Below are 23,377 nucleotides of genomic sequence, written 5' to 3'. Positions count from 1 at the left end.
GTCCCAACAAAAATAGGCTTTGAGGTTAATCTCTTCGTTTCTCCCTACCCGGGAGAAGTTTAATCAGTCAAAAAAAAAAGAAAAAACTGACTGATATATCTGAATAAGCTTCTTTTGAGGCAGGAGCCCGTCTCAAAAGCAGGCACAGGCTAAGTCACCCTTCCCGGAAGTCCAAATCTTCTATCTCACCTTTCCACTAATGGTCACCACGGCAGCAAACAAAATTAAAATTATGTATCACAAAAGAGCCACCAGCAGCCTCTTCAACTGTCTCAGGTAGAATGGCTAGTTCCTAAATGGTCAGAAAGGAGAAGCCAAAAGAGTGTGGCCTATCTTCTAAATCAGAGGTGGGGAACCTTTGGCTCGCCACTTGTTGCTGGACTACAACTCCTATCACACCTGACCATTAGCAATGTTGGCTGAGGATGACAAGGGTTGGAGTCAAGCAACATCTGAAGGACCAAATGTTCCCTACCTCTGTTCTAGATAGTAGAACTTAAGGACATGGAGTTAATTTATTCTGGAATGCTTGTAACAATGTCCTCCATTGCTTCACTTAACATCAGCTCCGGGATTTTGACCATGGAGAGTGGAATACATTAAGTACTTTAGGCTCTACAACCATCCAATGCTGCTATAACAACTGTTTTCCACCTGACTACAAGCTATCTAATTTGCTGGAGGTTCCAGTTCTTTGTTAAAGGAAAACAACTGGAGACAGCTCATCATTCATTATGGGGAGGAGTGGGTGGGGGGTCTATACTGTTTGCCAGCTTCATGAATTTGCTCACCTGTATAATTGATAACCATGGCTTTGCCAAACACTGATGGTGAATATTTAGGATTGGCCAGTTTGGTGTTCAAATACAGCTTGAAATTGGCATCATAGTCAACCTCCTTGTCTCCAAGAACTATGAACGTTCGCCCCTGGGCACATTTTATGTTCTTTTCTAATACATTATCAATCACAGGGTCAATGTATTCATCAACATCATGAAACAAGAAAGGGCTCCCATATTTTATGGCCATTTCAAGTTGCTTAAGGAAATCAGGATCGTTGAAGGACGCCATCTGAAAAATAATGAGAGATGGATATGTAAACATGCCCGGTGGCTAAGTTCCTCAGTGCAGCACTTCATCTCCAAACTCCTACTTCAGCATGACCAAAACAAGTGCCTTAATTCAAACAACACACCCAAATTCCCTTAAAGAGCTAACACCCTCTGCAACTGCACAGATTTTCATTGGATACAGAAGTTAAGGGTAGGCCAACCATCTGAAGTAAAATCCAAATAGACCTAACTATTGTCCACTCCCACGATGTGCTGCAGCTTATTGAGAAACATGAGGCAGGCCCCTGCTTGCCCTTTGCCCTGCCCTGAACATATACTTGAGGAGAATCTGAAGCAACTGGGAGGAGCCATCACTCATCCTTTGTTCTGACCTGAAACAAAGTTACAGAAGATGTCTCAGTTTGATAGTTCAAAGCACAGGGAAACAGTTGGCTGTGAGGGAGATGTGCCTGTTGTAGAAAAGCCTGGTATTTGCTGCTAAGAAAGAGAGCAACTAGAAAATTACAGGAAGGGCTGGACCACATCCAGTAGGCAGTCCTTTAACTTTCTTTGATACTACAAGTATGGCTATCATGTTAGCATATGGGACCATAGATGACATGGAGCAGGCTTTCCCAACCAGTGTGCCTCCAGATGTTGTTGGACCACAACTCCCATCAGCCTCAGCCAGCATTGCCAATGGTCAGGAAAGATGGAAGTTGTGGTCCAACAACATCTGGAGGCACACTGGTTGGGAAAGGCTGACATGGAGAATCATCTATCATTGTGGTCTGTCCATTTTCTAGGACCTACCTTGAAATTCTAGCCCAGAGGTTGCAGTCCTTTTTGGACCAGCGGGCACATTTCAAATTTTGAGGAAGTGCTGTGGGCTCCAGTCACAATTTGGCTGCCATGGGGGCATGACACAACAGAAAATTAGGAAGAATATGGTCATGCTTACCATGGGAAATCACCTATGTTTTGCTGGTCCTGTTTGTAGAGATTACACAATACTGATCACACACACAATGGCTACCAGCCTGATGCCCATGAATGCCAGGTGGGCAATCCCTGTTTTAGGTCTACCCTGAAGTGTTTGTTTGGCCTTAAGCAGCCTGTCCCTTATTTCCCAGAGTAGTTCACCTATTACTCTGACCTATTTCCAGTACTAGGGACAGACAGATCAATCAAGTTCTGTTCTCTCAGTTTATCATTTTTCCAACCTAAAATTCGGTTCTCCACATTTGTGCAGTTTTTTTAAAAAAAATCCTCATGAAAATTCATCATCATTTTAGTGCAACTTGTTCCTAATACACACATTTTTGACAAATATATACATTTTTGCCATCAATTTTCCCCTAATATAATGTATTTTGTATACAGTTTTCGCTAATATATGCATTTTTGTAAGCATTATTTGGGTGCAGAACTTTTGAATTTTGAAGGATGGCTGTGTTTTGGTTATATTGTTTTGGAAAGTGCAAATTAGGCAGGTATGCCTTTAAATGTGAACTGGATTGAATTTCTCCCCCAATCTCTATTGTGGACAGGTTTTAAATTTGGATATCTTTTTAAAGTGAAAAGGTTAACCTCACCCTGAGGTTATTTTTTTCTTCTTTCCTCCTGATCCAATTTAATGCTTGCTGCTGTGGGTCAATGCATAGTGGGAAACGGCTGGCCCGCGTGGTAAGGATGCCATTTTGAACCGAGAGCTCATCAGGAGGCAGACCTTGGGACCCCCACCTGGAATAAAAGCAATCAAGGGAAGTGATTTATGTATGGCAAAAGAGAACCCATCTCTTCTTTCAGAGTCTTGAGTCCAAATGCACACCATTAACTGAAAAAATAAATGTGAAAAATTGTATGTGCTTGAGCTGTGCCTACAATGGCATGGGCCAGAGGACTGTGAAAGTTGGCAGGAGACTAGGTGAATGAGTGTCAAAATAGCCACTAAACAAAAGCCTGTGAAAACAGTGGTTCCCAAACTCCCCACACACAGAGACCACTTCAAATTGCTAAGGGTAAGGCAGAACACTTAATTATTTGTCTGCCTGTTGTAGCAATTGAAATTCTACAGAATTCAAGTTATAATACAATAAAATATCATATAAGAAATAAAAGCAGCAATAAAAATACAATTCAAAATCAATATGAATATTCAGTGCAATGGTTGTGCCATCTCCCATCTTCAACCACAAATCCACAGATACTTCACAGACATCCTGAATGAAGCTCACAGACTACTGGTGGTCCATGGTCCACAGTTTGGGAACCCTGGCTGTAGAGGGCAGATCATCAATTGACTCTGTGGAAAACCACAATGACATGGAAGCTGAGGCATAAAGGGGACAGTTCCATCCTACCTGCTAATCTCAACATCATCGGTCAGCAGGTTTTCTAATCTGAAAGGCTTGCTGAGAGGAATGTCTCGGTTCTGGATATCTGATTGCCATACGTCCTTAATCATCTCATCACGGAACTCCCAAGTGAAGGCGCCCTCATAGCTCAGGAAGGCGGCACACAACAGACAGTCTCCCAACAGCTTCACTTGCCGTCTCTTTAATTCCTCCAAATCATTCCTCCACCTGGCCAAGAGTGAATGAAAACAGAGGTTCTCTAGTAGATTAATGAATTAATTAAACCAAGGATAGGGCTCCACCTCTTAACTAGCTCATCCAGGTTAGGGAAGGCAGAAAATACCCAATGAAAGTTAGAGTGTGAGAGAAACCCTGCAGCACCCCAGAAGCCAAAGGCCACGAGGCAAAGCAGAAATCCTTCAGCCCTACTAACTGAGTCCATCCTCTGAAGCCAAGCCCAACCCAGCAAGATGACCCAAAAGGATAGCATAGTTGTTGGTATCAAAAGTCACAGAGAGGTCCAGGAGAAAGCTTAACAATGTCCTTTGACTGACTGAGGATGTAAACTACATTTCCACCATCCTCCAAAGAATCCTGAGGATGGTATTTTACCTCTCACAGAACTACAATTCCCAGCATCCTTAACAAACTACAGTTCCCAAGATTCTTTTGGGGGGGAGGATATACTTTGAATGTATGGAGTGTCTACAGCCTGACATGGCCCTACCTGGGGAGCAAGTGGGTGGAATAACCCATCCCCAGGTGAGGGAAGCGGAGCTTCTTCAGTGGGGGTGGGTTTATTATTATTATTATTATTTATTACATTTATTATTTGCTATTTACCCAAAGATCTACAGGCAACTTGCGTTAAAAACAAAAATAAATCTATCATACTATATAAAAAAAACAATACAACACTCCCATTCAACTGCAGGAGCTTTGGCACCATACTAATAATAGACAATAACATCTCTGTCTATCAAATGCCTGGGGAAAAGACAAATCTTTACATGGAGCCAAAAAGATGTCAATGAAGGCACCAGGTGGACCTCACCAGGGGAGCTTATTTTCTTCTACAATCTGTGCAGCCAGAAATAGCAATTCCTATAATTGTTGGTAGAGCTGAGGTGAAATCCCCTCAACCCAGTTTGCCATCCACTTGGGGCTGGCAAATTTGGGAGGCCATTTTGGCAATTCTTTGGGAGTGAAGGAGAATATCTAGCAATTTGCATCAGGATGTAATTTCTGCCAGTGTGTGGGAATGGAACCATTTTACTCACCTGAATGGTGTTTCTCAGGGGACACTAGGTCACCGCCAAGTGGGTATTGTCTTCCTCTCCTTTTGCTTGAGGCAGGAAAGAATTATCACTCCAAGGACTCCTTCTGAGCCCCTCCCACGGAGTGCTAGCTCACTGTCTGGCCAAGCATAAAAATAAACCAAATAGCTAACAGAACAAGCACTAGGTGAACAGAACAACCATTGCAACACTGGTATATTAAGTATTGAAAAGAAAACACAACAGAAACAACAATTGAACATAATTGCTGCCCTGGGCTTTTGCTGGGAGGAAGGGCGGGCTATAAATCAAATAATAAATAAATAAATCATATATAGTCAGTCTCTGGATGTACTGCTCATCGCTTATGGCACCACTGCTAACAATTGTATCATCCAAGGGTGGGCCTTGGCAGTGTCCTAATGCTCCCTGAGAAACATCCTTCAAGTGAGTAAAATGGTTCCTTCTCCAGTGGGCACTAGGTCACCCCCAAATGGGATGTTTCATAGCTAATCAGATTTTAGGGTGGATTTTATAAGATTACTTGGAGGACAAAACCAGTTGGAGGACTTGCCTCCCAAAAGCTGCTTCCACTGAAGCATAGAGATCTATTTTGTAGTGATTTGTGAAAGTGTTTGGATTTGCCCCTGTGGCTGAATGGTAAGCCTCTGGCAGAGATGCGTTCCTTGAATATGCTGCTGAAGCTGTAGCTGCCCTCGTTGAATGTGCTAATACACCCTTCGGTGGTGATGAAGTATGTTGTATGTCAGTGAAATACATGCTTTAATCCAATGTGCCAAAGTAGCAGAAATAACCTTCTTCTTCAAAGTGGGATGATGGAAAGACACAAATAATGCATTTGACTGAATGGTTTTGCCCTGCTAATGTAGACCTTCAGTGCTCTGCATACGTCCAGAGAATGCCAAGCATGCTCAACTGGCTGTGATGGACATGGACAAAAAGTAGGAACAGCCAACTCCTGCTGGAGGTGAAAAGCAGCATTCCCCTTTGAAATGAATGTTGGATCAGAGCATAAAACTACTCTGTCCATATGAAACATGCAGATGTTTAACAACAGACAAAGCACCTAGTTCTGAAATTCTTCAGGCTGGTATTATTGCCACGAGAAACAGACCCTTATATGATATGATTAGAAGAGGTTTTGAACTCAGTGGTTCAAAAGGAGGTTTTTGCATCTCATTCAAAAATCCCATATTGGATATCTATCTTGAACTGGATGAAAAGTTAACATTCATCTTTTCAAAAACTGTTTTAAGTAAGGATGTGATCCAACTGATTGATGAGGAGACTCAGAGAATACTGACGCTAATGCTGATGCTTTATGCAGGGTGTTTGGCTGCAACGTTTTTCAGTCCATCCTACAGGAATGACAGAAGATCAATAACTCCTGCTTTTTCTGGTCACATATGGCAATTACTGCATCAGTGTACAAATGCTGCCCAAGTGTACTGATACACCCTCACCGTAGAAGGATGCTGTGATGCCAAAATTGTAGTTATGACCTCTGGAGGCAACCCTGCTGACGGTAACTTCCTCTGTTCAGCCTCCAAATGGTTAGATCCAACAAGATGTATCAGGGGACACTGTAGCAAGAAATCTGGTCAGCATGGGAGCTTCCATAGTGCTTCCACTGCCAAGTTCACCAACTCTGAGAACCATGGCCTTCTTGGCCAACACAGAGCCACTAAATCAACACAAGCCTTTTCTGTTCTCACCTTCTTCAGTACCTGAGCAATCAAGGGAACTGGAGAGAAGAATGTAAAGAATTCTATCTGGCCATTCAGGGAATCTGTACCCTCTGCTTCTAGCAACAGATACGTGGGGTATTACCTCTGAAGCTGATGATTTATGTAGGAGGCAAATAAGTACACATCAAGTTATCCAAAGTGCTTTCCCATTTGCTTGAAAACTTGCTTATGAAATTACCACTATCCTGGCATCACACACTGGTGGCTTAGCCATTCTGCTTGAAAGTTGTCCACCCCTCGTACATGTTCTGCTATGAGAGTTTTTAGAGATTTTTCTACCCAGACTAACAGCAATACTTTGATTTATAATGCCTTTGTTTTTGTTCTTCTTTGGCAATTGACATGTGCCTTCACTGTGCTGTTGTCTGTGCATAACATCACATGTGTCAGCCCCAGATGTGGCACAAAATACTGTAATGCCAGCCTGGTAGCCCTCAACTTCAATCAATCCGCCCAGCGGAGCTTTTTAAAGTCGTGCGAGGGCTCTTACACTCTGGCCCCCACGATACTATGGAAACATCTGAGACCCGCTGTAATGAAATTGCTGGACACTTTCAAGATAAGATTGCATGTATCCGCAGGGACCTTGACTCTGATGTTGTGACAGATGAATCCATTGAAGTGTCCGGAGCACGGCCTTTTCTTTCTTTATTGGATGAGTTTCAGTTGGTGCAGCTCGAGGAAGTGGACAAGGTGCTTGGAATGGTTCGGGTGACCACGTCTGTTCTGGATCCTTGCCCATCTTGGCTAGTGAAAGCTGGCAGGGCTGGAACCACCGGTTGGGCCAAGGAGGTGGTTAATATCTCCTTGAGGGACGGAGTGGTCCCTGGTAGCCTCAAGGAGGCAGTAGTGAGACCTCTTTTAAAGAAACCCTCCTTGGACCCAGATAATTTAAACAACTATAGACCGGTGGCGAATGTCCCTTTTTTGGGCAAGGTTTTGGAGCGGGTGGTTGCCAGCCAACTCCAGGCGCTCTTGGATGAAACTGATTATCTAGATCCGTTTCAATCCGGTTTCAGGCCCGGTTTTGGCACCGAAACAGCCTTGGTCGCCCTGTATGATGACCTGTGTCGGGAGAGGGACAGGGGGAGTGTGACTCTGTTGATTCTCCTTGATCTCTCAGCGGCGTTTGATACCATCGACCATGGTATCCTTCTGAGGAGACTCGCGGAGTTGGGTGTCGGGGGCACTGCTTGGCAGTGGTTCCGCTCCTACTTCGCGGATTGTCACTGGAAGGTAGTGCTTGGGGAACATCACTCGACACCATGGACTCTCCATTGCGGAGTCCCTCAGGGGTCGGTTTTGTCCCCCATGCTTTTCAACATCTACATGCAGCCGCTGGGTGCAGTCATCAGGAGTTTTGGAGTGCTGATGACACGCAGCTCTATTTCTCCTTTTCATCTTCTTCAGGTGAGTCTGTTGATGTGCTGAACCGTTGCCTGACCACGATAATGGACTGGATGAGAGCTAATAAACTGAGACTCAATCCAGACAAGACCGAGACATTGTTGGTGAATGCCTTCCCTGCTCAGATGGTGGATGTTAACCCTGTTCTGGATGGGGTTACACTCCCCCTGAAGGAACAGGTACGTAGTTTGGGGGTTCTTCTCGACTCTTCCCTGTCTCTCGAGGCCCAAGTGGCCTCGGTGGCATGGAATGCGTTTTACCATCTTCGTCTGGTAGCCCAACTACGCCCCTATCTGGACAGGGACGACCTCGCCTCCGTTGTTCACGCTCTGGTAACTTCAAGATTGGATTACTGTAATGCGCTCTACGTAGGGCTGCCCTTGAAGACAATTCGGAAGCTTCAGCTGGTGCAGAACGCAGCTGCCAGACTACTGACGAGGACCAGTCGGTCTTCGCATATAACACCTGTCTTGGCGCGTCTGCACTGGCTTCCTATTTGCTTCCGGGCGAGATTCAAGGTGCTGGTTCTTACCTATAAAGCCTTACACGGCGTGGGACCTCAATACCTTGTGGAACGCCTCTCTCGATACCCGTTCACTTCGTTCAGAATCTAAGGCCCTCCTCCGGGTACCAACCCATCGGGAAGCCCGGAGGGTGGTTACTAGATCTAGGGCCTTTTCTGTGGTGGCCCCTGAGTTGTGGAACAGCCTCCCCGAAGAGGTACGCCTGGCACCTACACTTCTATCTTTTCGGCGCCAGGTAAAGACCTTTTTATGCTCCCAGGCATTTTAATTTTCTTAACCATTTTAATCTTTTAATCCGTATTTTTAATTTTTGTCGTACTGTGTTTTTGTAGTCTTTTTGTTGTTTGTTTGTATATGTTTTTATGATTTTTATTATGATATATTGTATTTTATCTTGTTTGTTCACCGCCCTGAGAGCTACTTTGCTAAGGGCGGTATATAAATTGAAATAAATAAATAAATAAATAAATTTATAGGGTGACTTGTTTCCAGAGCTGTCCAGGTGCCATGAATCATTTGGCCCCTGCAGCGAGACTCACAACTTATCAAATTCGCATCTGTTAACACGTCCCATGGAGGATCCTTCAGGGGCATCCCTTTGCACAAATTGTGCTCTTTTGTCCACCATTGGAGAGATGCCTTCAGATGCCTTCAGATGGATCTGCAAATACTGAGTCCGCACAATTTGCACCTGATATAGCAGCAGCACCCACCGCAAAGGCCATGTGTGGAACCTGGCCCACAGTGTTACTCAGATGGAAGAAGCTAGCATTTCTAACACTTTTGCCAGTGTCATTAAATCCTCTGAGGTCTTTCACAGAATTGGTGCCACTGCTGCCTTTATCTTTGTGATCCTTTCCTCTGACAATGCTATTGTCTCCTGCCATGTATCAATAGATGCTCCCAAGTGTTGTAACCTTTGAGTTGGCATCAGATTATTTTTTGTGTCATTCACTAGAAAGCCACAGTCTTTCAAGGCTGACAGTGTCACATGGATGTCCCAATATGCAGAGTGAATTACCTATGAGCGAATCAGAATGTCATCCAAGTAAGGGTAGATGTAAATCCCCTCCTGATGCAAGAAAGCCATCAGGGTCATAATGATTTTCATGAACACCCTTGGAGCTGAAGCTAGCCTGAAGGGCATTGCCCTGTACTGGTAATGTTGGTCTCCATATGTGAAAAGCAGAAATATTTGGTGTTGTGAATGTATTGGAACATGCAATTAGGCCTCTATAAGATCTATGGATGCCAGATAATCCTGTGGTTGCAGTTTCCATGTGAAACTTCCGATATTTCACAAATTTGTTGAGGTACTTCATGTCTAAAACTGCTCTCCAACACTCCCTTTCTTCACAATAAAGAGCATGGAACAAACACCAGAGAAGTTCTTACTTTGTTGTACTGATTCGATTGCCGCTATCTGCAACAAATGATAGATTGCCTCCTGAACCGGCTTGTGCTTCTCTGGGTTTGAAGGCACTGGAGATGGAACAAAGAGGGTTGGTGGTAATACCTGGAACTCTATTTGATACCTGTAAAGCACTGCTTCCCTCACCGAACAATCAGATATAGTTGTTTCCCTCTGTTGTGCAAACTGTAACAGGCTGGCACGCATAGGAGTTTTTGATGAGTTAGAACTGTTCTTGTTGCCTCCCACCTCTGCAGTGATGGAAGAATTCTGAAACCATGTTCTGGATTGTTGATCATCTGTCTGCTGGTATCTGGGTCATCTCAAGTGGTTTAATTGGTGTGAAAATAATACCCTCTTCCAGTGAATTTCATTTTCTGAAACTGTTGGCATGGGTGGAAATGACAAAAGGACCACCTCTCATCACTCTGTTGACTTGGCACTGGCATTGCCTTCTTTTCATCCCTTGTCTCAACTAGAATGTCCTTTAACACCTCTTCACCAAATAACTTATTTCCAACATAAGTTTCTGAAGCCAGCAGTAATCGAGATGAGCCATTTGTATTCCAATGCCTAAGTCACAAAGCTCATCTTACTACAACTCCAGCTGCCATTGCTCTTGGTGCAAACTGTGTTGCATCCACAATGTAGGGCTCCACTCATGACACCTTCAAAACAGTCTTTCTAAGTTGTTCTGGATCTTGGGTTGGATTATCCAAGATATCATCAAACCACAGGAGTGCCGCTCTTGAAAACAGATGCTGTACAAGATGCCCGGATGATCAATGGTGCCACCTCATGAACTTTCTCCAATGCCACATCTAACTTGCACTGTTAGATCCTTTAATTGGGCATCTCCATCCCTTGTCAGCATCCTCAGTGCAGGAAAATGAACTAGCACTCTGTGGGAGGGGCTGAGAAGGAATCCTTGGAGTGTTAACTCTTTTCTGCCTCAGAGCAACAGAAGAGGAGGACAATACCCACTTGGGGTGTCAGGAGGGGCCACTGGAAAATGTGGTAGTGGTGGACTTGCAACTCTAATTTTCCTGAACACCAACGCTATCCCCCAGGCCTGGTGAGGAAAAATGCGGCAGGGGGACATTACAGGGGAATATAGCAGCTGCTAACCCACCAATAGGCACTTTGGCACCACTTGGAGTAGCAACTACATTTGAAAACAACAAAGCCAACAGACGAAAGAGATAGGTGAATCTGTCAACTTTAGTCTTTCTCTGTTTCTCATGTTTCTAGACTTAAGTCCAGTTCTGAATATTTCCACATCAGTTCGTAATTTTTTTAAAGAGCCTCATGAAAATCCATCAGCATTTTAGTGCGAATTTACCCTAATGCACACATTTTTGTGTTTGCGATTTTGCCTAATATCTACACCTTTGCAAAGCAATTTCCCTTACATAATGTATTTTGGTATGTTATTTTCATCATTATATTTATTTCTATGCATGCTTTATCCTGGCATAGGCATTTTTGTACACATTACTTGCCTGAAGAACTGCACTGCAAAATGTGGAGAAGTGCAAATCACAATGGATGGCTGTTTTGCTTCATGTATTGTTTTGGAAAGTTCCGATTAGATGCCTTTACATGCAAACTGAACTGAATTTCTCCCCCATCGCTAAGACAAATGCAGACAGAAAGCTACTTGTCTTAGTATGCCCCAGTCCTACAAAAATTACTAGATATTCTCCCCCTCCAAAAGAAACCCTACAAAGGGGGTTTGCTTTCCCGCTCTCCTCCAATTTTCACTGTAAACCTTCAATAAGGAAGTTCTGGGGCTGGCTTCAATGCACTTGGCATCTCTGGTGGAACTCAGCTTGCCTTATATTTTCAGATCCCAATCCTGAGATAAGTTTGTCAGCAGCAATAAGCCGCCGTTCCATAATCTCAGCTTCTTCCTGGAGCTGCTGCTTCTCCCTTATAGCTGCTTCGTACTTATCTCCTAGAGCTTTCAGCTCATTCTGGATAGCTGTCAGCTCAGCCTGGATCTTCTCCAATTCACGCTTACTTAAAAAGAAATTCCGCTCCAGTCTGGCCACCTGTGTGGAGGAAAATCAGCTCAATAAAGTAGCAGCTCAACAACACAGCTGGGCCTCAACTAGTAACCACTTTCAAAAGCTTTGCAAAACCTTATCCCCCTGAATAAAATGTGTGTTCCAAAGTGCCCTGGGAGGAGGGAATGACAATTAAATTAGTTGGTCTATAAGCCCTCTTTTCACAGTGCTGCGTAATGCATATTTATGGATTACATTCACCTTTTGACAATGTGAAATCAGTGTTATTCTTCAGCCTGTGGTTTAGTGAGCACCAACCCCAGTTTTTCAGTGGATGGGCAGACAGCAGATCACACATTTTCCCAAGAGATTTCCCATGATTCATTGTGAGCTTCCAATGCTAGTGAAACAGGTCCCTGCAATCTTCATATCCCACTATTATAATGCTGTTCCAGGTGTACAGACTGCTCACCAGGAAGAGCACAGAAGTGGTGCAAGTCAGAGAAGAGGCAAGCTGCATGGGCCTTGTGAGGGGCAGATTGTCCCCATGGAAAACAGCTGGGCCTTTACTGGTCTCTAACAGGAATTCTCAGCACCCTCACCAAACTATAATTTCCAGGATTCTCTGGGGAAGTATGACAGGTAAATTGATATAAAACCAATATGTGTTTGTGATGCAGATGAAACAAGAAACCCTACTTTATCTTTCAGCTACGGTGGTATAGTCATATCATAGACTCATAGAAAAGCAGAGTTGGAAGGGGCTTATAAGGCCATCAAGTCCAACGTCCTGCTCAATGCACGAATCTGACTTAAAGCATATCAAACAGGGGGCTGTCCAGCCCACCATCTCCCTAGGTAATTGGTTCCATTTTTGTACCACTTTAACAGTAAGGAAGTTTTCCTGATGTTCAATCAAAATCTGGCTTCCTGTAACTGGAGCCAATTATTCTGTGTCCTGCACTCTGGGATGATCCAGAAGAGATGTGGCCCTCCTCTGTGTGACAACCTATCACTTGGGAGAGTGTGATCATTATCTCCCTTCAGTCTTCTCTTTTCAAGGCTAAACATGCCCAGTTCTTTCAGTCTCTCCTCATAGGACTTAGTTTCCAGTCCCAATCATCGCCCTCATCTCAACCTGTTCCAGTTTGTCTGCATCTTTCTTAAAGTATGGTGTCTACAACTGGATGCAGTACTCAAAATGAGGCCTAACCAGTGCTGAACAGAGACGAACTAGTACTTCACATGATTTGGAAACTACTGTTAATGCAGCCTAAAACAGCATTTGCTTTTTTTGCAGCCACATCGCACTGTTGGCTCATATTCAGCTTGTGATCAACAATTCCAATATCTTTCTCGCATGTGGTATTGCTGAACCAAGTGTTTCATATCCTATAATTTGCAGATTTGAACTCTTTTAAGGTGATTAGGCATTCCTTGACTGTCTATCAATCTCAAGCTGCAATCCTGCCCCTTCACATTTGCCAGGAAGGTCAAAGACCCTCTTTTAAGAGAAGTCTGAGCCAAAGCAGGAATTGAGCACTTCTGCCTTTTCTTTGTCATCTGTTATCATTTTGCCATTCTCATTGGGTAACTGTACCACCATTTCTCTTCTCTGTCTTTTACTATGGATGTATCTGAAGAAAGCTTTTTTGTTGCTTTTAGCATCCCTCACTAACCTGAGCTCATTCTCAGTTTTAGCCTTCCTGACACCATTCCTGCACTTCTGTGCTACCTCTCTATAGTCTTGCTTTGTGGTCTGGCCTTCCTTCTGCTTCCTATATGTGTCCTTTTTTGTTTTCAGGTCATCTCTAAGCTTTCTATGAAGCCACATTGGATTCTTCTGCTGTCTTCCCCCTTTTTTCCTTGACAGAATTGTTTGCCATTGAGTCTTTAGAATTTCCTTTTTAAGGAACTCCCACCCATCGTGGACTTTTCACCTTAGGGTCGCTTGCCATGTAGCCTTACTTATAATTGTTCTGAGTTTATTAAGATTGGCTTTCCTGAAGTCCAGGGTACGTGTATGGTTACTCTCACCTTTTGCATCCTTTAAAATCAAGTACTAGAGTATAACATGGTCACTTTCCCCTAGACTTTCTGTAAATCCCACTTCATCCACTAAGTCATATCTATTGGTTAGAATCAAGTCAAGGATAGGTGATCCTCTAGTTCCTTTTCTCCATTTTCTTTAGGAGAACGTTATCTCCAACACAAGTCAGGAATTTCTTGGAGGGGTCGTGTTTGGCAGAATTTGTCTCCCAACAGATATTGGGGTAATTGAAGTCTCCTATTACTACTACATCATGCCTCCTTGAAAAATTGGCAATCTCCTTTTCAAAAGTTTCATCCTCGTCTTCTTGATTGGATGGTCGATAGCAGATTCAGCCACCATGGTCCTTTTATTCCTTGTTCCATTGATTTTAATCCAATTACTCTCGGTGAGGCTACTAAGCTCATCCTTCTGTATTTCTATGCAGGTATATATATTTTTAATATATAGTGCAACTCCGCCTCCCTTTCTATTCTTCTGTTCTTTTTGAACAAGTTATATCCTTCAATTGCTGTATTCCACTCATGGGAGTCATCCCACCAAGTTTCAGTTATACCTATCAAGTCGTATTTGCCCTGCTGTATTATTTATTTATTTAATTCAATTTTTATACCGCCCATAGCAAGGCTCTCTGGGCAGTGTACATCAAATAAAAATATATTTACATTCAATTTAAAACCACCTAATCACCAAATCAACAATTTAAACATATAACAACAGCAAGATTAACATAATAAACCCATATTAAATACAAATCAAAAGTAATTCAAAGAAAAAGATGGAACATATAACTATCTTTACAACATTAAATACAAAAGCTAAAATTATTAAAAATTATTAAAAAAAGATATTAAAATAATAAAATATTAAAATGCCTGGGCAAAGAGGAAGGTTTTCACCTGGCGCCAAAAAGATAGTAAAGTAGGCGCCAGGCATACCTCGTCAGGAAGGGTGTTCCATAGTTCAGGGGCCGCTACTGAGAAGGCCCTCTTTCTTGTAGTCGCCTTCCAGGCGTCTTTCTAAGTAGGCACCCGGAGGAGGGCCTTCGATGCTGAGCGTAGTATACGGGTAGGTTCATATCGGGAGAGACGTTCCATCAGGTATTGTGGGCCCATGCCGTGTAAGGCTTTATAGGTTAAAACCAGCACCTTGAATTGGGCCCGGAAACATATAGGCAGCCAGTGCAAGCGGGCCAGAATCGGTGACACATGTTCCGACTGTTTGGTTCCGGTTATTAATCTGGCCGCTGCATTCTGCACAAGCTGCAGTTTCCGAACCGTCTTCAAGGGCAGCCCCACGTAAAGTGCATTGCAGTAGTCCAATCTTGAGGTCACCAGAGCATGGACAACTGAAGCAAGATGTTCCCTGTCCAGATACGGGCGTAGCTGGGCTACCAGCCTAAGTTGGTAAAAAGCACTCCGTGCCACCAAGGCCACCTGCGCCTCAAGTGACAAGGACGGGTCCAAAAGGACTCCCAAGCTGCGCACCTGCTCCTTCAGGAGGAGTGTAACCTCATCCAGAACAGGTAGAACATCCAACTGGTCAGGGGATCCATTTACTATCAGCATCTCAGTCTTGTCTGGATTGAGCTTCAATTTGTTCGCTCTCATCCAGTCCATTATCGCGGCCAAGCATCGGTTTAGGACCTTGACAGCCTCACCTGAAGAAGATGAAAAGGAGAAGTAGATCTGCGTATCATCAGCATACTGATGAAAACGCACTCCAAAACTCCTGATGACAGCACCCAGCGGCTTCATACAGATGTTAAAGAGCATGGGGGACAGAACTGATCCCTGCGGAACTCCATATTGGAGCGCCCAGGGTATTGAGTAGTGCTCCCCAAGCACTACTTTCTGGAGACGACCTGCAAGATAGGAGCGGAACCACTGCCAGGCAGTGCCTCCAACTCCCAAATCCACAAGCCTCTCCAGAAGGATACCATGGTCGATGGTATCAAAAGCCGCTCAGAGATCAAGGAGAATCAACAGAGTTACACTCCCTCTGTTTTTCTCCCGACAAAGGTCATCATACAGGGCGACCAAGGCTGTCTCCGTACCAAAACCGGCCCTGAAACTCGATTGAAATGGATCCAGATAATCGGTCTCATCCAAGAGTGCCTGGAGCTGGGATGCAGCCACCCTTTCCAGAACCTTGCCCAGGAATGGCACATTTGCTACCGGCCTATAGTTATTCAAATTATCTGGGTCCAGGGAGGATTTGTTCAAAAGCGGTCTCACCACTGTCACCTTAAGAGTTCAAGTGCATCTTGTTTATTTATTTATTAAATTTATATCCCACCCTTCCTCCCACAAGGATCCCATTTCCCATGCCCATACTCTGGGCATTAATATACAGACATCTAAGACCATGTGATTTATAGTCTGGCTTCCTTTCTATATTTTTATGAAGACTATTATTGGCCCCATTAGAGCCACTCTTTCAGTTCCTGTTACTGTACATAAGCCTTCATCAATCGTTACCTCAAAATTTATGTCTCCCTCCCCTTTATGATTCAGTTTAAAGCCTACTGATGAAGTTCTCCTCCTCTAGGATGCATACCTTAACATGGTGAGGGGGGTTGAGATTCTGTTTGCCATGTCCCCCACCCCCTTGTACATACCTTTTCTCTCTTTGGCTTGACCTCCTTGGCAACATCACAGTAGCTCATAACAGCATCCACAAATTTCAACATTCCTAAGCCAGCTCGGCTGACAACTTCCATTTCTTCAAAGGTGGTGTTTAGGTTCTTGAGCAGCCCTCCAATTTAACATGTCAGAAGTTAATTTAATGTTTGTTTCAAGGAGAAAAATTTAAATGATTAAGGCTGCAATCCTATGCACAATTTCTTGGATGTTAGCTCCACTCAATAGAGTACAGATATAAACAGGATGGTGTTTATAGTTTATTTATATTCTGGTTTTTTTAATGGAGTCCTCAAAGTGGGTCACAACATTTATAGCAGGGGAGAGAAGCCTGTGGTCCTCTGGATGTTACTGGACTCCTAACTCCCATCATCTCTGACTGCTGGCTGCACTGGCTACGACTGGTGGCAGTTGAAGCAACATCTGGAGGACCACAAGTTCCCTGTCCTTGATTTATAGAATGCACTGGATACATTGAAGACATACAATTAAAACAAAGGCAGCCTAGCTGTAGCAAGAGTAGCTTCTTCCCTCTCCTTTTCCTACCCATAGGAAAGCTGATGTTAGATGACCCTGTGTCTGCGGCAGGGATGTGTGGTAGGTTTGGGGGAGAAATTTGATTCAGATTGCACTTGAAGCTGAATTCATCAAATTTTCACTATCCAAAATAATATGAGAACCAAAACGCAGCCATCCTTTGAAATTTGAACTTATCCGAATTTTGCGATGCGGTTCTCCAACCAAACAAGTGTTTATAAAAATGTGTATCTTAAGGGAAAATCTGTGTAAAAATGAATATATTAGTCACAATAACATACAAAAATCCATTATATTAGGATAACTTGCATGCAAAATATGTGTACATTAGTCAAAACTGCATACAAAAATGTATTTATTAGGAGAAATTCACACTAAAATGTTGAAGAATTTTCATGAGGATTTTTTTTAAAGTTTGCAAATATCTGCAGAAATGTGGAGAACCAAACTTAAGATTAAAAAAAGAGAGAGAACCTGAGAGAACTGAAACTGACACATCATTCCATCCCTGGTGTGTAGGGAACAGTCAGTTGCAGCAGAAGGAGGGGCCAGAGAAAGGAAACACCAGATGCCTATTTCTGCCAGACTGTCCTTTCCCCCACCGTAGGGTCCTCTATCATCAACTGCCCTGTGGGGTGCATGTAAGCATCAAGGCAATTTTGCTGTGCCTTGAGCTGCCTCAAACATTTCCCCTGACTTTTGGAAATAAGAGTACCATGTACAAGCATGTATCTTCTTCGGTAAATATCTGAATTTCTGAAAAGAAGACTGCAGCATTTGCACTCTGAATCTGGGAGAGATTCAGTTCCAAGGATATGATTCATCCTGCTGCTGCACAATTTACCTCGGACAGATTTCACTTGGGTCTGGGTAATCGAATCAAAATCGATTTCCATGAGGGAGCGCAGGAAGTTGGCCTCTGACATCATGCCCTTGGCTGTCTTCCAGTTGAGCTCTTTGTAGCCTCTCATTATGAGGATGCACTCGCAAACTGTTTGCACCTGCTTAGGGGGCTTAGCAAACGACCTGAAATGTAAAAATAAATATCAGGGCAAACAAGAGCTTATTCTCACAAGTGTTCCTTCAAAGTAAAGTAAGAACTTCAGGATTTATTTCCTTATTTAAGTATTTGTTTACTGCTTTTCATCCAGAAAAAGATCACAAAGCAGTATTAAAATCACTGACTTTGCATTCTGCTGAAGCATTTTAAACTTGGATGAAACAGCAATTCCATCCCCACTCCCCCCACCAATCATATCCCAGGATGCCACTTTTCTGGATGTTGTTACCTTGGTGACATGTTTTTCTCTCTCCTTGAAATACCAAGCTTCAGGTGACCTTAACAGAGCTGCCCTGGGCTAGGTTGGGAATGCTGAAGGAGGAGCTCAAGCCTGCCCCTAACCACCACAGACAAACGGGAGATGCCCTATGACAGGCTAGGAAGAGCTCTAGGCAACTTCCTTGGGCTCATGTTCTTCTGTTTCTTCATTTTCCAGATGCCCCACATGCCAAGGGTGGTTTTAAGCAGGGTGAGCTTTCCCACCACACTGACAGGAGAAAAGGGGAAAACTCTCACTCCCATCTGCCAAAGGTGAGAATTTGGTAACTTTCCTGTCGGAACTAACAGGAATGAAAAGATTTAAATGTGAGGGATCGTTCAACGGCCTAGACCAATGGTGATGAGCCTGTGGTCCTGCATATGTTGCTGGACTGCAACTCCCATCATTCCTGACCATTGGCCATGCTGGCTGGGGCCAATGAGAGTTGGGAGTCCAACAACATATGCAAGGCCACAGGTTTGCCACCCCGTCAGAAAAAAATGTTAGAAAAGAAAACCCCAAGAAAATTGAATAGTTGCTACTGAGTTGCAGGCAGCTGGTGAACTGGAGGATTGTGTGTAAGCTGCCTCTCCTTTGGCTATTGAAAGGGAAGAGTCCCCTGTCCTCAAGGAGAGAATATAACTCAACGGTGCAGATTGCCAACTGCAGCATGAATGGAAATAAACTATTTGCTAATTGATTAAATGAAATATAGGTACAAAACTGGTATTAAAGCTGGTGTGGGCCCTCATGAGAAGCTTCATGGACATTTCTGTGTGAAATCCTCTCCTGTGCCAGGACAGCTCCAACTTAAGTACCTGATCTCAGTGACATCAGATTTGTCAAGCTTCTGAAGTTCTAGCTTTGCGGCCTCCAAGATGGGCATGGCTTCCGCCAGGGCTGTCTCAGCCTCCCTCTTCTCCACTGCAATGATTTTATTCTGCTCTTCTATTTCCTGAGCTTTTTCCACAGCCAGTTTTTTCTTCTCCTCAGCTAAGAAGTGGGACAGGGATGATCGTAAAAATTACTCAGAATGGGCATCAGCTTCGAAACTGCTCCAAATAAACTGTTCCAACTGATTACAAAGGCATTTTTAGTACAGTAGTGTTGCTGAGAGCAGTGCAAGTCCTTGGGTGGCCCATTGGACTGGCAGATTAACCTTATTTTAACCCTGGCAATGGGATGGGGTCTTCCACTGCACTTGAGGGCAGCAGATGTGCATGAAAGGCCATGTGAGACTAGAGTTGGGGGAGAAATTCAATTCAGTTCACATCTTAAGGTGTATCTACCTAATTCACACTTTCCAAAATAATACGTGAAATGAAACACAGCCATCCTTCAAAATTCACACTTCTTCACATTTTGTGATGCACTTCTCCAGCCAAGTAATGTGTACAAAAATGCATATACTGGAGTAAAGTGCGCATAAAAGTGTGTGTGTGTGTGTGTGGTCTGGACAAATGGTAGAGTTTACAACAATTTAAAAATTACATCAGCTATATCCATCCATCTATTAAGTTTACATTTAATAGTACAAATTATACTCCACACATCCCTTTTCTTGATGTCCTTCTCACCATTGAAGACAACAAAATGGCTACTGATCTCTACCGCAAACCCACTGATGCCCACACCTCTTAACTGGAAATCCTGCCATCCAAAGCATATAAAGAAAAACATTGTGTATAACTTAGCTCTGAGAATCAAACATATTTGCAGCCATGAGGATAAATACCAGAGAAGTATCAGTGAACTTAAGGAACACCTATCCTGCACAAATTATTGATTGCAACATCCACCGAGCCGCCATTCTGTCCAGAGAAAACCTCCTCCATCATAATGAGGTGTCAAAGAACAACGGATTCCATTTGTGGTAGATTTCCATCCAGCATCTCCTAACTATCACCAAGCAATCAGGGAGAGCTACCCATTGCTAGCAAACTCTGAACATCTTGCTAGAGCCATCAACAAGTTTCTTGTAGCATTTCGCCAGCCTCCTAATTTATGCAGACTGTTAAGTGAGAACTGTACTGAAGCCACCTATCAGTAATCCTGGGTCTCATCCTTGTCACGCCAAACGTTGTGTGTATCTCAGAGAGACAGCTACTTTCAAAAACACTAGGACAGGCAGAACATATTACATCAAACAGAACATCACCTGCAGGTCCTGCAATATAATTTATGTCATCAAATGCAAAAGACCAGGATGTCATATCCAGTGGGTAGGAAAAACTACAATTGACCTATGCACACGCTTCAGAAACCACAAATCAGCAAACTTGACAAAAAAAGTGGAGCAACCATTTGCAAAACATTTTAGTGCTGAGGGCCACAGCCTGTTGGACTTTCTGTAGCAGCTATAGAGATGCCAACAGACCCAGCAGCACTGACTGAGATGGAGAACCTTTGGATATATTCTCTGGACACATTGGCACCACATGGCCTTAACCTGGAGGACAGTACCAGCATCACTTAGCTTCTGCAAATGAAGCCCCTCTGAGCATTCCATCCTGAAAGCTCTACAACTGCCACCTTGGTAACAGCATTTGTATGTTAGCATCTGATGAAGGCAGAAGCCGAAATGTTTTGGTAGAACAATAAAAACCTCTTGTTATGTTAATCATAGTTATGTGTGTGTATATCAGAGCTTGGAAAAGTTACTTTTTTGAACTACAACTCCCATCAGCCCTAGCCAGCGTTATGCTGGCTGGGGCTGATGGGAGTTGTAGTTCAAAAAAGTAACTTTTCCAGGCTCTGGTGTATATATATATAAAACACTCACAATGAATTATATTAGGGAACATTGCTTTGCAAAAATGTGTATATTAAGAGAAAATTATATTAAAATGTTAACAAATTTTCATTAGTTCTTTTTACAAACACATTGGTAAAGTGAAAATGTGGAGAACTGAATTTAAGAATGGAAAAATGCAAAACTGAACCGAAACTGACAGATCTTTCCACCCCATTCCCTAGATAGGAGACAAATTGGCAGGTTCACCCATCCCTATGTGGCACACACAGCTGTGATCTCCCAACAGGAAATTTAGGAAGAATGGTGGTGGAAGGGGAGCTTCCCCTCCAGCATCTCCAGCTTCACATCAGCACACAAACCCCCAAGAATCTCTGCATCCAGAGGATGGAAAAACAAAATCTAGGATGATTTATAAACCATGTACAGGAAGACAGGGGAGGAAATACTCAAACCAGAGGTGTGTGTAGAGCCGTTTTGGGCTATGCCGACTGGAACCAATGGGAGCTGTAGCCCAACAACATCTCGAGTGCACCAGGTCAGGGAAAGATGGTGGGGAGAGAGGAAGGAATAAAATATCCTTCCTCCTGAGTTTCAATATAGGTTTTCTAAAGTTATTTATTCAAGTGGGGAATTTAACAACAGCACAACATGTGGCACATCTATTTGACAGAAATGCTAACAAATGACGTCCTTGTAAACTTCACTACTTTATTCTTCATCTTCCCAAGAGATCACATCATAGGTGTTACAGTTTCATCTGGTCTCTTCACCCACTCAAAAAACAAATGTAGGCTGAGTCACTGATACATGTAGACCCTCTAATGTTAGGTTACTGGTAACAGTGGTATGTTTTCCCCAAAGGCATTAGATGATTCTCCAGGCACCACCTCCCCCCAAAATTATTCACATTGCTAGTTCTGCAGGCTCTTGAAGCAGCTAAGATTTTTTTTAAAAAAAACAACCACCACCACAATTGAAAATACATGTTAAAATATAATTTTAATATAAGACAACCCAAAATCAAAAGCACTCATAAGGTAACCCCAAATGGTGGTAAATTCGTTTGGACTCAATCAATCTTTGGAGAAACAATATCTTGTAAATGCAAATTTAGAAGGATACACATCCCACTACTGGTACCAGCCCAAGACAGCCAGTTTAAGCTTGTGGGATAAATAAGTAAGAAATACTTGCCAATTGCTGTGTTAGTTGCAATCTCTTGTAACAAAGCTTCACAGGCAGCCGATTTCTCTGCTAACACAATCTTTTGCTCAGCAAGCTTCAGGTTGAGCTCATCCAGTTGAATTGTGGCTTCTTTTAGTTTGTCTAAACCACCCTCCAGTCGTTTGCACTGGGCTTTGGGAGAGAGGAGGAGAAAGCTTTGCAATAAAGGTGCCTATTGTACACTTTCAATTCAAAATAAGATGTGGTTGTTCTGGCTGCACATGTAAAACTATGTATTTCCTCTTAATTTACATAACTTACAGTGAAATCTTAATTACGTCTACTCAGAAAAGTAAGTCCAATTGAATTTAATGGGACTTACAAGTGTGTGGGGTTAGGATTGCAGCCGTAGGCCAAGCACAAAACTGGAACCTGACCAACAAAATATAGAGCTGTATCTAGCTAAGTTCCACTCAGAGTGCTTTTGTTGAAGTGAATAGACCCAAGTTAGTTATGGCCATTACTTTCAATGTGTCTACTCCAAGTAGAGCTAACATTGGATACAACCCATAAAACCACTAGAACAGTAGTAAAAAAACATATAAAAGCATATAAAAACAAATAACAGGAATTAAGGGAATTCAAATGAATGAGCAGTTAACTGTCATCCATTTATAGTTGATGGGTGAGAGTTTAGCTAAAATCAAACTTGGCGCGGGACTTCTGGATAGTCCGCAGGTTCGCTGTCATAGTGGACTGATCCTGAATGCTGTGAGTTTCCCTCTGCTTTTCCCAACACCTGCTTTTTTTAAAAAAACAGGCATCCAACTTTGCTTTGTTGATATGAAACTGACAAGCCTGTGTCTTTGCTTTACAGCCCCTCTTTACTTTGCTCAGCCTTCCCTATGCTTTGCAGCCCATTTGTTTGCTTTGCTCAGTTTGTTTTTTGCTTTGCAGCCTGTGCCTTTGTTTTGGGATCAATAAACTGACAAGCCTGTGCCTTTGCTTAGCTAAGGTAAAACTGACGAGCCTGCTTTTTGGTTTACATTAAAGAGATCTCTTGTTTTCTCCCAGGGCTGGAGGGGGGCAGGATCTAATAACATT

At 43.1% G+C, this 23,377-nt stretch overlaps 1 protein-coding gene across 4 annotated transcripts in view; it reads right to left on the bottom strand.

Moving 5' to 3' along the window:
* Positions 1-23,377, bottom strand: part of DNAH10 (dynein axonemal heavy chain 10) — a 206,647-nt gene that overhangs the window by 17,555 nt on the left and 165,715 nt on the right. For all 4 annotated transcript variants that reach the window (XM_061602405.1, XM_061602408.1, XM_061602407.1 and 1 more), the window contains 8 exons: positions 22,304-22,465; positions 19,173-19,347; positions 17,880-18,061; positions 16,477-16,613; positions 11,634-11,851; positions 3,416-3,637; positions 2,648-2,795; positions 792-1,071 (listed from right to left, as the gene is read on the bottom strand). In XM_061602405.1, the coding sequence (XP_061458389.1) occupies positions 792-1,071; positions 2,648-2,795; positions 3,416-3,637; positions 11,634-11,851; positions 16,477-16,613; positions 17,880-18,061; positions 19,173-19,347; positions 22,304-22,465 (1,524 nt within the window). The remainder of the gene's footprint in view (positions 1-791; positions 1,072-2,647; positions 2,796-3,415; positions 3,638-11,633; positions 11,852-16,476; positions 16,614-17,879; positions 18,062-19,172; positions 19,348-22,303; positions 22,466-23,377) is intronic.

This window comes from Rhineura floridana, chromosome 19, assembly GCF_030035675.1.
Source record: "Rhineura floridana isolate rRhiFlo1 chromosome 19, rRhiFlo1.hap2, whole genome shotgun sequence".
Taxonomy (NCBI): Eukaryota; Metazoa; Chordata; class Lepidosauria; order Squamata; family Rhineuridae; genus Rhineura; species Rhineura floridana.
This window is presented reverse-complemented; position numbering and strand designations above follow the sequence as displayed.